This window comes from Lolium perenne, chromosome 7, assembly GCF_019359855.2.
Source record: "Lolium perenne isolate Kyuss_39 chromosome 7, Kyuss_2.0, whole genome shotgun sequence".
NCBI lineage: Eukaryota > Viridiplantae > Streptophyta > Magnoliopsida > Poales > Poaceae > Lolium > Lolium perenne.
This window is the reverse complement of record NC_067250.2, coordinates 102,010,887-102,026,286: the sequence shown is the minus strand read 5'-3', so window position 1 is coordinate 102,026,286 and position 15,400 is coordinate 102,010,887. Positions and strand designations below refer to the sequence as shown.

At 41.6% G+C, this 15,400-nt stretch overlaps 1 protein-coding gene across 1 annotated transcript; it reads left to right on the top strand.

The window, feature by feature from the left end:
* Window positions 1-302: 302 nt before the first annotated feature.
* LOC127316447 (uncharacterized) lies at window positions 303-14,201 on the top strand. The gene is made up of 20 exons (XM_071823431.1): window positions 303-652; window positions 2,126-2,278; window positions 3,837-4,012; window positions 4,617-4,724; window positions 7,355-7,525; window positions 7,604-8,107; window positions 8,204-8,278; window positions 8,354-8,482; window positions 8,631-8,705; window positions 8,783-8,992; window positions 9,167-9,319; window positions 9,396-9,607; window positions 9,713-9,830; window positions 9,914-10,052; window positions 10,125-10,326; window positions 10,413-10,518; window positions 10,595-10,735; window positions 10,818-10,943; window positions 11,066-11,180; window positions 13,547-14,201. Exons 1-20 carry the CDS (start codon window positions 424-426, stop codon window positions 13,921-13,923), a joined length of 3,519 nt encoding a protein of 1,172 aa, XP_071679532.1. The 5' UTR covers window positions 303-423; the 3' UTR covers window positions 13,924-14,201.
* The last annotated feature ends 1,199 nt before the right edge of the window (window positions 14,202-15,400 follow it).

Here is a 15,400-nt window from a genome sequence, read left to right as displayed (position 1 = left end):
AATGGTGGAGGCTCGGCGACTCTTCTTGTGTCCATCTCGACGGCGCTGGAGTTTGGCGGCCGCTGGCTATGGTGGTTGCAAGAAATAGTAGGTATCGTGTTGTATTTCTCAAATTTTTAGGATTTTATGTGCAAATTGAAAATAATTATTTTATCCCAGTTTATCTTTTAGTTTCCATATGTGTTGCTTCCTTAACTTGATTTTCGTTTTATGAAATAATAATATGTGGTTGCTCTAAAAAAGAACTAAATACCCATCTCGTATGTAATCACTAATCAGGCCCCAAGTAAGTCACACGCCTCACGTTGTGTGGCTCCCACCTCGCAAATCGCGATCTTCCCCTTTCTTCTAGTCCGGGTCGCCCGCTCCTCGACCCAGCTAGAGAGGCCGGGGCCGTCCAAGGTCCGGATCCGAGAGAACCCGATGAGCATGGAGGCGGCGGGCGGCGCCGCGGAGGAGCGGTGGGCGTCGCTGTGCAACTGTGTGGTCAACTTCCTGTTGGAGGAGAAGTACCACCTCACGGCGCTCGAGCTGCTGCAGGAGCTGCAGGAGGACGGCCGACACGCGCAGGCACTCCGCCTCCGCTCCTTCTTCTCCGACCCTGCCTTCTTCCCGCCTGACCTCGTCGCCCGCGCCTCCTCCGCACCTCCCGGTACCGCCATTTCCCCATCTCTCCGCTGCGCTAGTTAGTTCCTCTGCGTTAGGTCCCGGTTCCCTACGCCGGACCACGCAGTGCGTCTCTGACACTGCTCGCTGGCTGGATCTTGCGGGTGTTCTGTAGCAATTGCTACCTTTACCTTCTCTGATATGTCAGCGCACAGCCCCGCTTCTCTATGATCGGATTTGAGACTAGCTCAGATCCTTGTTCTTGGACGGTGTGAAATGGATCGTGTAACTCTCTGTTAAGTAATTTGCCTCGGCGATCAGTTGACATTCCTTTGTCATGTGCACGCTGCATTACATATGGAGCAGTACCAATAAACCTTTTAAATGAACAGAGACTGCAGCTGGGTTAGCCATTTTTAATTGATCATTGATAACTTTTGAGATGGTGCAAGTAAATTATCCATTTAGTTTGTCTACGTTGATTCATTGAACTGCAGACCCCTCACCATGATTCCAAATGTTAGTCAGCTTTAGAGTTAAACCGTTTTTATGCTTGACCATTAATGTAGAAAGAATTACCAACGCCAAATCCGCAGTGGCGGACCCACCGCAGGGGTGACAGGGGTGGCCGCCCTGGGTCTCCCGCGGCGGAGCATGGTACCCCTGGTCCTTACTTTGCCTACGGCGTCTGAACGGAACGGTGCCATGGATAGATCAGTTTATCGATCCAAGCTTTCCGTCCATGACAGCTCGAAGGTGCACGGGAGAAGATAGCCGCAGTGGGCCTGAGCGTCTGGGCTAACGGGAGTGGCCCATCAATGTGTCTCACACAGACATAGGTCACATTCACTCAAAAATAAAAAGACCTAGGTAATCTGGTGCTGAATTGCTGAGCATAGTGGGCACCACATGTACCGCCCTTGTTCAGAAAAAAAAACCTCGTCTCTGCATCTCTAAATGTTAGTGCACCCATCTCAAAAAAGAAAAATTCTGTAGTGCACGCACTTCCTTCTCACACGTTACATGTCTCATTTGGAATTTTGGGTCGTAGTGTCTAGTGTGGCAGATGCCGAGCCTTTTGAGCAAAAGGAGTTTTCTTGTAGTTTTATTTTCTCCATAGTTGTATAAATATTGAATATTTTGCGGACCATTCATATACCAAGTGCACTTGCAATTCTATCTAAAATTTTACACCTTAAATCTTCGCCCAAGCAAACCTTCTTGGTCTGCCACTGAAAATTTGTATGGATCCATCATAAAATACACTTCATCACATGTGCACAGTATATATATACTTAACTTTATGCGGAACAACATATTTTTGTAGAAATTGATGGGCAAATATCACCTTGGAAATCATGTCAATGTCCAAAATGATTTACATTGGATTCAGAGGGAATCCAGTTTGGTTTGTTGACTTGTTTTCTTGCGCTACTTATCCAGGCACATAAATAATTGCGAGTTACCAGCTTTCTTAGCAGGTTTGTTTGATGCATCACATCTATGTTGTTTTTGACAGGTGCCGATCCACAGAATTTGCTAGAAGAGAAAATAGCAGCAGAAGAAAAGTTGGCACTCGCTGAGTATGATCTCCGACTAGCCAAGGAAGACCTTTCATGCTTGAAGCTTGAGTTACAAAAGCAACAACAATCATCACCTGATGACACAAATGGTTCGTCTCTTTGAAGCATGACTTTTGACTTTGCAGAATTTTCTGTTTCGATGATGCAGCGCTGTGTGTGCTGCTAAAACCTACCAATAAGTTATTTTATTGGCAGCACCTATTGCATTGTAGCTAGTTCAAAATGAGTCATTGTATTCATTACAAACTGTTATTACATGCATATATAAGTATATAACAGAGGGAAAGTCGTAGTGACAGCATGCATCTTGTAGCTAGTTTTTTACACCCATAACATTTTCTGTTTGCAGTAGTCCTTGCCCATGGATTAGCTATTATGAGATATGACTAAAATATAGAACACAAATTCTTACTTCCTGATGTACTGGTTTGGGAATTGGATCTAGACATATACCAGCTCACAAGCTAAAGGAACCACCCACCAATGTCAAGCTGGACATCACCCTTGCGTTTGATTCGGTCTCATAGGTGCTACTCTTTGAGGTCCTCCAGCGGGTAAGGTTCAGGCCCCACTTCCTTGTCAATCGGATCGTCAAAATGCTTCCCACTTGGAAGGCGTCCATGATGGCAAAGGCGGGACAACTTACCCTGGTCAAGTCAGTCCTGGCAGCCATTCCCCTCCACCAACTTCTCCCGTTGGACAGGCAGAGTCTCAGTGGCGACTGCCATGTCAACTGGGCCAAGGTATGCCGGCCCTTGAGATTTGGTGGCTTGGGCATTCCCTAGCTTGCTCGGTATGGCTACCAGCTTCCATTGGAGAATGCGCACCAACCCCCTTCGTCTATGGCAGGGGCTCGATATACGATTCTTGCTGGACACGCATAGCGTTGTCGTGACATCTATGAAGATGGTGGCAGGCATGACGAATGGCTCCAAGACTTGGATGTATTGGCACAATACCTCTGTTGAGCCCCCCTGTAATGTTTGTGATCCAACATCCATCGTGAACAGTTTGACGCTTCCAAATGCGCCCGAGACTATAAGAAGTAGTAACTCACTACTTTGCCGGATATCCTGATGGAACGGTGGACCCCTAGCGGCCAATACACTTCCTAGACGTGCAGTACCCTCTTTCATGGGCGGTGGCTTCAACGTTGTGAAATTTTTACAGAAAGTCATGCCCCCCTTGGGTGAAGTTCTTTCTCTGGTTAGCCTACCAGGACCGGTGCTGGTAGCCTACCAGGACTGGTGCTGAACCACAAAGGCTTGCTAGACTGGGACTGCCGCACTACCCATGATTTGTGCTTTGCGACCAAAGGAGACAATGAACCACATCCTCTGTGGTTGTTCCTTCTCATGCACCCTGTGGCACTATGTCTTTTCATGGATTGGATCAACTGTTCCCCCAGAGACCTTTGTTGACTGGTGGCAGTTTGCCGTACATCCATCTCTACGACCGCTAGAAAGGACACCTCTACGGTGGCCATGCACATTGTAATTTCTTGGGTGTGCCCCCTCTTGGAATTGTAAATAACTCTGTTTTCTACCAATGCATCGCGGCACAAAGCTTTTGCGTTTTCTTGAAAAACTTTTCACTTTGATTCTATAGAGTAAATATTGTAACACCTTTTTGGACTGCTGCTGACAGGGCCTCTTCCAGATGCTTCTACAAATGAAGGGTTTAACCAACATGATAAACGAGATGTCAAAATTTCAGCATTAGGCCCTGTGAAAGATAATGAGCGGAAAGATCTGAACTGTGCTGTAAAGGAATATCTGCTTTTGGCTGGGTATCGACTTGCAGCCATGACTTTCATTGAGGAGGTCCGTATTATTTCCGTCTTATTGTTTCTCTTCCTGTTGTAACTTCCTCCTAATGTTTATCAGCTCGTGATTTGTGTGCATCTGGTATCACTTTGAATTCTTTGGGAATGATATGTCAGAATGTTATACAAATACCTATTTGTCATCGCATAGTTGATATTGCTAGAAACTAATATTCATAATATTATGCAAGAATATTTGATTTACTTGTCATAATGTTTTATCAGTTTGCTATATCATTTGTTGCTATTAATGATCTTTAAATGAGAGAACGAGAGGTTCTTAATTGCTATCCAAATAGGGAAAACAGAAAATTTGAAAATATGTCTAAATGTTTTGATTTTACTTATTGTTAGAAATCCACTATATGGCGAAACTTGTGCAAACACACTGAAGTTGCATTTGCTGGTTGCAACTAAAATCTACATTTAACCAATGTGTGAGCTTTGGATGAGCATATTTAGTTGTTTTTTATTATTATCTTGGAACATATACATGCAGAGTTATTATTTATTTTCACTTAGACGTTCATATCTGTTTCCTACCTTCTTTGCTATGAAATGTAAAAAAGTTGTCATGACTTGCTAAATTATCATTGTTGCAGGTTCCTGATCAAGACCTTGATGTTTGGACTAACAGTTCAGCTTGTGTGCCTGATGCCCTTCGGCGTTATTACTACCAGTATCTTTCATCTACCACTGAGGCTGCTGAGGTAATCACGTACATGTACATCTAACGAGCCCCGTAAGGCCACAGTACGATGGTGCTATCTTACAATGCCATGTAGGATTGATTGTTGAGTTGGAAGAGGATTCGTGAAAAAAAAAGAGTTGGAAGAGAGAGAAATGGGAAAAAGATGTTTGCCTTCTCTTAGCTAAGAGATGATCTCTTAGTAAGAAATATAAGACCTTATTTTATCATCGTACGAGATGTCTTCTCTTAGTTGCATGTTGTCATGTCTAATTTAAATAAACCCATAATTTTTTTGCGAATGAATAAACCCATAATTTTAGGATCCTGTAAACAATTATAATTGCTAAAGATAATAACATTAAGGGCTAATACATTGTAGACCAGGCCCTAAGGGGCTCGTGCAATGGTGCTATCTTAGCAATCCCGCATAGGATGATTCCTGAGTTGGAAGAGAAAAACAAAAAAATAAAAGGTTTACCTTTTCATAGCTAAGAGAGAATCTTTTAGTAAAAATATGTGTCATTTATCCACCGTACGAGATGTCTTCTCTTAGTCACCATGTTTTCCAGTTTATTTTAATCACCCCATAATTTTAGGAGTTCAAGCATTTATTGCTAGAGATAACAGATAATCCATCATATAAGATGTGTTTTTTTTTTCTTTCCTAGTTGATGTGGAGTGCATAAGAAAAGACTGTTCCGTCAACCATTGTACATGCCCTAAAATGTTGCCAAAATTTTGTACTATTATTAGCTGTAAATGTCTGATGTATATGGCAACATGTGTATTTTTTCCCTAAAGAATTCACAACAATAAAATTTGTTCTCAGGCAGAAAATCTTCATATTAATAATCATAGGGAAGATATATACCAGTAGCTTTATGTGTCTCAGTCAGAGATAACAAGGACTTCTTAAAGCTGTATAACAAATCTAACTATACTTTCTAGGTATTATTGCTGTATAACTAGTACAATACAACTCTAAAGTTATACATTTTTTTCACCCAGCCATACAGTTATGTGGGATTTCTGGCTAGTTATGATTTAAATGAAATAAAATAGAATGAGACTTTAAATAAAATAAATAAACACTATCACATATTCGCATATTTTGAAATTTGGTTATTAATAGACAGAAGAAACATCTGTAGCGCCAGAACTAGCATGATAGCTCTACCACTTGGCTGGTTGCCTTCCTTCCTCATGACCCTTCACTGTTTTTTCCACATATTCGACAGGCTCTGCGTGCCTCGTACCACCATCCCACCCCCACCTGGTGGATGACCTGTGGCTGCATCTGCCAGTAGCCCTTAGCTGTTAGCTCTGTTACTGGCCGCTCCCACCACCCGTGTCCCCTCCTTAATCCCAATGAACCCTAATCCACTGGGTGCATTTTTGACATGAGAAGAACACCTGATGCATGTAGGTTGGTCGCATATTCTTGCTACCAGTAGTTAGGAAGCAATACTATCTACAAAGGCACTTAGATAGTATGATAAATTGATAATTCAGATATGTAGACTAATCCAAGTGCTCTGTTCTAATAAATGATCAGCTCTCTACATTTGATAAGGGTTAATTACATGTCTCCGTGTCATAAGGGTTAATTACATGTCTCTGTGTCACTCCATCAAGCACTGAGAGAATGATATGACTCTAGCCGTATGAGGTATCTCCGCGATTATCTGATGGCCCCACTAAATGATATTCTAGCTATGATGGAGCATAACTGCGAGGATGTTGACAAGTTCCTCATAGTTGGCTTGAACAACCCTACCACAATGTGGCCACAAAATACATGGCAGCCAAAAGAGTTCCAGAGAGGGTGTCACTTAGGTTGTTAGTCTGAGGAAATATTGGTCCGATGGTCTTGGGCTTAAACCCAGAGTGGGTATCGTTGGTTTGTTTGTTCGACATTTGTTGGTGTTTGGAGAAGGACTTTCCTACTTGTTCTTGTGTTTTCTACTGTGATGGCTTTGTACCGTAGTGGCCTAGTTTTGCATCAACTAAGGTTTCTACTAGTTGGTATATGTCAAAGAAGTAGATTATACCTGTCCAGTTGAACTAATTTGATGGCGATGAAAGGTAGATATGATGCCATTAAAACCAATTAATGGCTATTCTTGTTAAGTTGGTGTTAGTCAGGAAATCATAATCAGAACTGGTCCATCATATGATAGTATAGATTGCCATCTTTCATGCCGAGGATGAAATCCCTCTATACTCCTGACACACTTACTCTGGTCATGATAGTTGTGAGTATGTGACTATCATACTCCTCTGTAAGTAGCTTGCCAATATTCATAAACAAAATCTACAGCATAGCCAATCATGATTACAAGTTACACTTTGGGGCCATAATTAATCCGTTTATGTTATGCATGCACAATTGGTACTTTGATGCCAAAGAGAAAGAGATGATTCATTTCATTTTGATGCAATGCAGGCATTTTGAAACAGAATAGTCAAAGAATCTATATTGCAAAATTTACCATTCAACAATAACTCTGGCCTTAAAAAATGTTCATGTTGGTGTTAGGTATAAGTTTTTCCCCTGGATAACTTCAAATGTGGGATTGTCCGTTTTTTTTTCTTCCAGCCCACAAGTTCTAGGTATTCTAACTTGATCATTTGTATACATATATGAAGGAGAAAATATCCATTCTTCGTGAAAACGAAGCACTAACGAAGGATAGCGAAAGGCTCTGTGCTGAAAAGGACTCCTTGATGAAGAGCAGGGAATTGGCTAATAATCAGGTTGCCTCTTTGAGGAAGTCTTTGGAAGCTGCTCACGTCGACATAAAAGAGAAGGAGAAAATGGTAATACTCTTAAGAATGATCTGTATGATTGATATGTTAACTCTTCTGAACTTTTCTAATATAGTTGTTTTATGAAAGGTTCAAGACCTGAAGCAAACGCTGGATGCCCATAGGAAGGAGCTGAATGACTGCAGAGCTGAAATTACAGCCCTTAAGATGCACATTGAAGGGACTCAATCAAGTAAACAGATGTCTGTTGGAGATACTGACGTGACCTCCCAGATCAATGAACACGAGAACTTTAAAGGAACTGAATCTGTAACTACTACGCTAGTACCAGGAGAGAGTCTAACTAAGGACACACAGAAAGATCATAAAAATATTGAAAGTACTATTGAAGTTTCCCCAGGTTCAGAAGCACCAGTTTCTTGCTCAACTGCTTGGAGTGGTGGTTATGGTATTTCAGGAGAAGACAAATCTGGCACACACACTTCTCTAGAAGATATATCTGTTAATGGCACTCCACATGGAGCTGATAATAGCCAGGGGAATTCAGGTAGCATGTCTGTTTATGTATTGGAAGATAAAGTTCATACTGAGAAATTAGAGAGTCCAAGTACACAAAAGTCGTCAGATAAGATGGTTAGTGCCTTGATTTGTTCTGCTTTTATATGAAGTTTCTTCATTTACTACTCCACTATTATTCATTATTCGAGCTGCTATTGTATAATCCTGTAGGCCTTGGAGACTATCAAGATAGTTTCAGATGCTCTTCCAAAGATTGTTCCTTATGTGCTCATAAACCATCGTGAGGTTTATCTGTAAACTCTGTAATCTGCGCCAATATTTATTTGAATGTAACTAGTGTTATATCTTACATCATCACAGGAGCTTCTTCCACTCATCATATGTGCTATAGAAAGACATCCAGATAGCGACGTACGGGATTCCTTGACTCACACGCTGTTCAATCTGATAAAACGGCCTGATGGACAACAGAGGCGCATTATAATGGATGTATGTTTCTAAGTATTGCTTGCTACAGATTGTTCTGGGATTCTCAAGATGTGACTTGCAACTTATTCTACATATGCACACTTAGCATTCTTATCATGTAAATTGACATTTTGTATTTACTCACTTACCTGTATTCCATGCCATGCAGGCTTGTCTGGAGTTAGCCAAGAGTGTTGGTGAGATGAGGACAGAGACTGAGTTACTACCACAATGTTGGGAACAGGTATTCCGAATTTCGTACTACTCTTTTGGCCTTTTCTGTTTTGAGATATTATATCTATCAAATTGCTTTGTGTTTAGATAAATCATCAATATGAGGAGCGTAGATTGCTTGTTGCTCAGTCGTGTGGAGAACTGGCAGTTTATGTTCGGCCTGAGATACGTGATTCCCTTATACTATCTATTGTGCAACAACTTGTCGAAGATTCTGCAACTGTTGTAAGGGAGGCTGCAACACATAACCTGGCCTTGCTGCTTCCTCTGTTTCCAAACATGGATAAATATTATAAGGTCAGTCTAATTCTCTCACTAATTCCCAGAATCAGCAATTGGGTGGAAATTATTTTTGTCTTAGCTTAATGGCTTCTCTGTGGTGGGCTAACATATGATTGGAGAGCTTGAAGGGCGAAAAATCACTGAGATAATACTCTTCTGGAAGTTGCCTAATTTTTGTTTGTTTGGTAGGTTGAGGAGCTATTGTTTCAGTTAGCATGTGACCCTTCAGGTGTAGTTGTAGACGTTGCACTCAGGGAACTTGTTCCTGCAGTAGTAAGATGGGGAGGTAAACTGGATCAGATATTGATAGTGTTACTGTCACATATCCTGGTATCTGCTCAGGTATGCATGGTGCTTTTGGGGCGCCTGGTACTTTATGAATTGCCATATTTGTGCTGATATAACTGTTACGTTTCAGCGTTGTCCACCCATTTCAGGGGTTGAAGGTACAATAGACTCTCATCTCCGTGTTTTAGGAGAGCATGAACGATGGAACATTGAGGTCCTCCTTCGGATGCTGACTGAGTTGTTACCATTTATTCATCAGAAAGCTCTAGAGACTTGTCCTTCACTTGACCCCTCTATGCCAGAAAACTACTTGTCAGAATCCAGGCTAAAGCTGTATGCAACGTAAGCTGTTTCCATATGTGATACTGTCTTTTGACTAAGCAATTATTATAAACAACAAGAAGTACAATCTTTTATCTATTAATTGCATTTTGAGGCACTTTACAGTGGTGACACAGAATGGTCAGCATTTGAGTGGATGCACACTGAGTGCCTGCCAAATTTGATCAAGCTTGCGTGCTTGTTGCCTGCAAAAGAGGATAGCTTAAGAACAGTGATCACAAAGGTAAAATGTACAAACTACATCTCCTATATAGATCCTACCATCTTTAGGTATAAATTGTGATAATTATTTCCTGAAAATATCAGTACCTGTTGGCTGTATCTGGACGCTACGGAAAAGATTATCTGGAGCACATTATGTTACCTGTATTTCTTGTAGCAGCTGGTGATATTGATAGTGGTGATTTTACCTATTTTCCTCTGTCAATCCAGTCCAAAATTCGTGGTAAGAATTTATGTGTTTAAATGGTGGACCTGCTTGCTGTAGTTATTTTTGTTAATATGGACTATGCTGCAGGTTTGCGTCCAAAAACTTCTGTTGCTGAAAAAATTGCGATTATATGTGTCCTTCCATTGCTGTTGTCTGGTATTTTGGGTTCTCCTTCAAGTCGTCAACAGTTAGAAGAATATTTGAGGAAATTACTTATCCAAAACACAAAGGATGGTTCATTTTCTATGCATCACTCTGCTGAAATAATTGATGCGATCCGGTTTCTTTGGTTCGTACTTCGACTAAACGTGCAACAGATATCATGACGCTGTTGAGTGTGCACTATTTTCATGTATTTAACTTCTTGTAATGTAGTATATTTGAGGAGCACCATGGAGTCATCTTCAATATTTTGTGGGAGATGGTTGTGAGCTCTGATACCAATCTAAAAACAAGTGCTGCAGCTTTACTGAAAGCACTTGTAAGTTTACTGTTACACGAATGAATCAGTGGTATAGTATGTTCTTTGCAGTATTATTGATTGTATTAACACACAGGTACCCTATGTTGGTGTGAGAGTTGCATCCACTCATGTTTTGCCAGCGCTGATTACTCTCGGTTCCGATCAAAACTCGGCTGTAAAATATGCTAGTATAGATGCGTTAGGAGCTGTTGCTCAGCATTTAAAAGATGACATGGTATGGAAAAATTCTCTTCTATTTTTATTATAAACTTTACATACTTTCTGCAATGCCCTTAGTCCATGACTTGCACTGTCAGGTTGTTGACAAGATACATATTCAAATGGATGCCTTTCTTGAAGATGGATCACATGAAGCTACTATTTCTGTCATTCGTGCACTTGCAGTAGCTGTGCCTAATTCAACAGATAGACTACGTGAATATATCCTACTTACTACATTTAATGTCTACATTTTGACCATAGCTTGCATGGTTGATTTGCTCATTTCTGTGTTCATACATCTTCATATCAATTTGTCTTCTGTTTCCTTTGACCTTGCATACATCTTTTAACCAAGATATTTAAACTGACAAGTGTCCCACCTATTGGAAATGATATTGAATGGCGTCGTGAAAGAGCAAATGTATTCTGTGAAGCTCTGCGTGCTTTGGATGCTACAGGTTAGCCTTTATCTGTATCCATTTTTTCACTTAATTAATAGCAGAAGTCATGGAACTTTGTATCGAGATCATTGTCTGTAGCACTGTCTATGTTTATTATCCTTATATAGTTTTTGAAAATTATTTACCCATCATTCACGATCTGGACTGGCAATAGGGACTGAATTTGCATTCATGTATGTATTTTAATATCTAGTCCCTCCATTCACTATTATAATGTTTTAGATATTTCAATGTCCACTAGATACGGACCAAAATTAGTGGACCTACAGTCCTACACAATGAAACATGTCTAAATACATGCATTTTCGAAAAACCTAAAACATCTTACAACACTTCTGTTATAACACATAGTTTGTATTGAGATTTTGCACATTGTAGTATACATCATTGGCTACATCTAGCATTTTTTAGACTTTTTAAAAAAAATTGAAATATGATTTTTGATTTATTTTTAAAAAATAAAGGGCTACATGCTGGGCCTGCATTTGAGTTTCTGGCTAGTGTTACTCCTAGACTAAGGAGGATCATCCCATTTTGTCCTCTGTACTTACTGTTTTTTTTTTCGGAAACGTGGATGGGTCTCTGCATCGATCAATATTGATTATATTCGACAATGCAAGGCAAAGCCAGCGAACAAATCGTTTTAAAAAAGGAAAGAAAAACCCCGAGTTAATTCAAAATGGATCTGTTGCGACCAAGTATCTCCACAATCCTACCACAAACCCTATGGCATGTGACTGAACAACAAAAAGTACACTACTCCTAGACAAAGGGCCAAACTGAGGATTCTCATCTCGGAAGTCGAGCTTGGAGACGTAGCCTCATCAAGTTGTAAGACAAGATCATGTGTTTCCAACTGGAGTATGTGCATGTATGTCATGAAGGAGGATGCCCCAGCCTGCATTGATCAATATCGATTATATTCGACAATGCAAGGCAAAGATAGAGAACAAATCGTTTAAACAAAAGTAAAGAAAAACCCTGAGGCAATCCAACATGGATCTGTTGCAAACGAGAGTATCTTCGTACCACGAACCTATGACATATGACCGAACAACAAAAAGTACACTACTCCTAGACAAAGGCTTAAACAAGGGACCGTCGATGTTGACAAGTGGTCAAACTCATGATTTTCATATCGGAAGTCGAGCTTTGAGACGTAGCCTCATGAAGTTGGAAGACAGGGTCATGTGCTTCCACCTAGAGTACGTGCATATTTGTCATTAAAACCATCATTGCTAGCTGGATCCCAACGCTAAGAGAGCCCAAGGCCCACACACGCCACTGGTTGAGGACCTCACAGCCTAGCTGCCGCACCTCCTTCGACCCTTGTCCATGGGAGATTGAGGGATGTTCAATCGTAAGGTTATGACTAGACCTATCTGCCGTTGCAACCATCAAGCAAATCTTCCGACCACATTCTTGGGGCCACTGCCCCCTTGTTCTTCACCATAGCCCCAACCGTCCGCATCAAGCGTCACCACTGAGCCGCCTGACCGGTTCGGAGAGACAGAGAGGCACATCGGCACCCATAAGCCCTACGACACCGTTGGGACTATCTCACGACAGACATCCGGCCTGCCCGCCGTGATCAACGATCGCGCGTCCTATACCTCCACGCACCTCTGCTTGTCTTGCGCCACAGGAGCCCCTCTGCCCCTCTCCGCCAGGAGTGCTTTGCCCACCGGCAGCACAAATTGCACACGAGCTTTGCATGCAAATAGAACCAAAATTGTTGATGTTATAGCAGTATTAAATGCAAACATTCGATAATTTAAAATGTTTTGTAGCTCAAACCGTTAACTTGATTGAAGATTCGTTTTGACCGTTGGGCTAGTCGCGATGAGATCTTCAAAACTAGATCCAATGTTAATGTGTTCCTGATGACTTTTTTTTACCCAAAAGTTACCCATTAGTAACACACGCCTTATTTATTTATTTATTTTTTGACAACAACACACGCCTTATTTATTCGAATGGAGGGAGTAGGAACTCTGCTAGACGTGCTAGACGGTCAGTGGCGGAGCTAGGATTGACCTTAAGTGATGTCAAAAACCCAAAATAAGCAATAGATTAGGCTAGTGATGTCAATATCTAATACTAATAGGGTAAAAAATTGTGCATGATAGTAGTGATGCTAAACAAATTTTTATGATGTCAATTGACATCACAAAATACATGCAGCTCCACCAGTTATAATTTAGTTACGGCCAGCTAGAACCACGATCTACCTGGATTAAATTAAAATTACGGGTAGAGTTTTGATGTCCACCGTGGACCAATATATGCTAGAAGACTAATTTCTGCCAGTTTAATGAGCCTTCTCTTATGTATGCTTATGTTTTCTTTTATTTCCATTACAGATCTTCCTGCTACAAGTGTGCGTGATCTACTTTTGCCCTCAATACAGAACTTGTTAAAAGATCTGGATGCTCTTGACCCTGCACACAAGGAGGCACTAGAAGTTATAGCCCGGGAAAGGTCAGGAGGTACGCTCGAGAGCATCGGCAAGGCAATGGGGGCACATCTTGGGATTGCCACATCTGTCAGCAGTTTCTTTGGCGAGAGTGGTCTGCTTGGGAAGAAAGAGGGTGGAGAGCAGCAGGACCCTGCTGCCCCTGCTCCTCCTCAGCCCAGCCTACAATCTCAGCAGGAGAACACAAGGTTCGGTCGAATAATGAGGGGTGGGTTTGGAGACATGTTACGAGGCAAAGCAAAAGGCAATGATGAACCCAGCTGAAATTATGAACGAAGTACACGCAATTAAAGTTGTCAAACTTAAAAGTTTACTTCTCACGCCCCTTTTGTTTGTAGCTATTCAGTATGCCATGAATCGTTAAGGTTGAAATTATCTGTTCAGTGTTTGTAGTGAGGTTCATACCCATGAGGATGCGTGTTAGAGGTAGGGAAAATGTGTCTAGTTTTTTCTATGAGAGGTGATCCGACAAATTTGATGGAGCTTGAACTTACAATTCGACTACAATAGTGAACGTTGCGACAATGCAATCATTAAGCCAATCTTCCATAGGTTCCCGATTTTGCAGGGCGCAAGATCAACTTGAGTACTTGATCATGAAGGTTTTAATCCCTAGCTGCAACCGAGAATGGGTAGGAATTAGAATTGCATTTTAGATATTGCTGATCTAATATTTTGAAGAAAGAACACTAACAAAAGGAAAAATGCAATTAGGTCCATGTGTACCCAAGTGAGCATGTGTAATGCAAAATTCATAGCAAACTTAGTTATCATGACCCTAATTTTAGCACGCTGCTTCAATTTTTGCAAATAGTAGACCTTAGGATGGAGAGTTTATCTCGACTTGAGGCTATATAAGAATTTATTTTTGAGCTTGGGATAATGGAAGTCTTCTTTAAACTATAGGCAATGTAAGTATATATATGTTCTGGGATAAAATACTTGGAGGTACCGTGCAATTCTGGTACTAGTGACTAAACTTCAAATTTGCATCCACCTACTAGTATGAATGACAGAGCTGACAAATTGGAATAAAACTAAAACCCAATCGATGGAAATTCAAAAAAAAAAAAAAAAAAACTGAGCAGGGAGAGATATCTAGGATTATAGGCATATGAATTAGGTCATGTTTTATATATGCGCATATGTTATTTCTTGAGTAAAGCATACATCATTAGTTAGGCTACATGCCGGCAATTGTTCCTACTGCCTTGTAAAATCTTTTTCTGATAGGCTAAGTAGAAATTTTAGGGTGGTCCGTGCACCACTCTGGCCACCCTATGGATCCGCCACTGCGTGCAAGTCCTTTGGTATTTTGATGCGAGGGATATCGATGCCTCTTTGATGTTACGATCCCGGACACAACTTACATAAGGTGGTTCCCTCTGGCGTGGTTGTTGTCGTGTTGTCCCTCGCTCCCGGGTGGCTCAGTCTTGTTCGGGATGACCCCAGTTCGTTGGTCATGGTGAGACGGCGGTGATGCCTGCAAGGCCGTGGTGGCGTAAGGTGGTGGGCGGCGAGTATGGTGGAGCATGATGGAGCGTCCAAGGCGGGACTACGAGGGTCGGGAGAAATCTCTGTCGGTTTCGCTGACACCGACGCGGTGACGCCCGCGGGCGCCACCCTTCCTTTTTGAAGGGCGTTGGGTGAAGCCCTGTTTCCCTGTCCTTGCGCGTACCGGGGGAAACCCTAGGATCACTCCGGGCAGCAGCGGCGTCATCGTCGCATCCCTTCTTGAAGG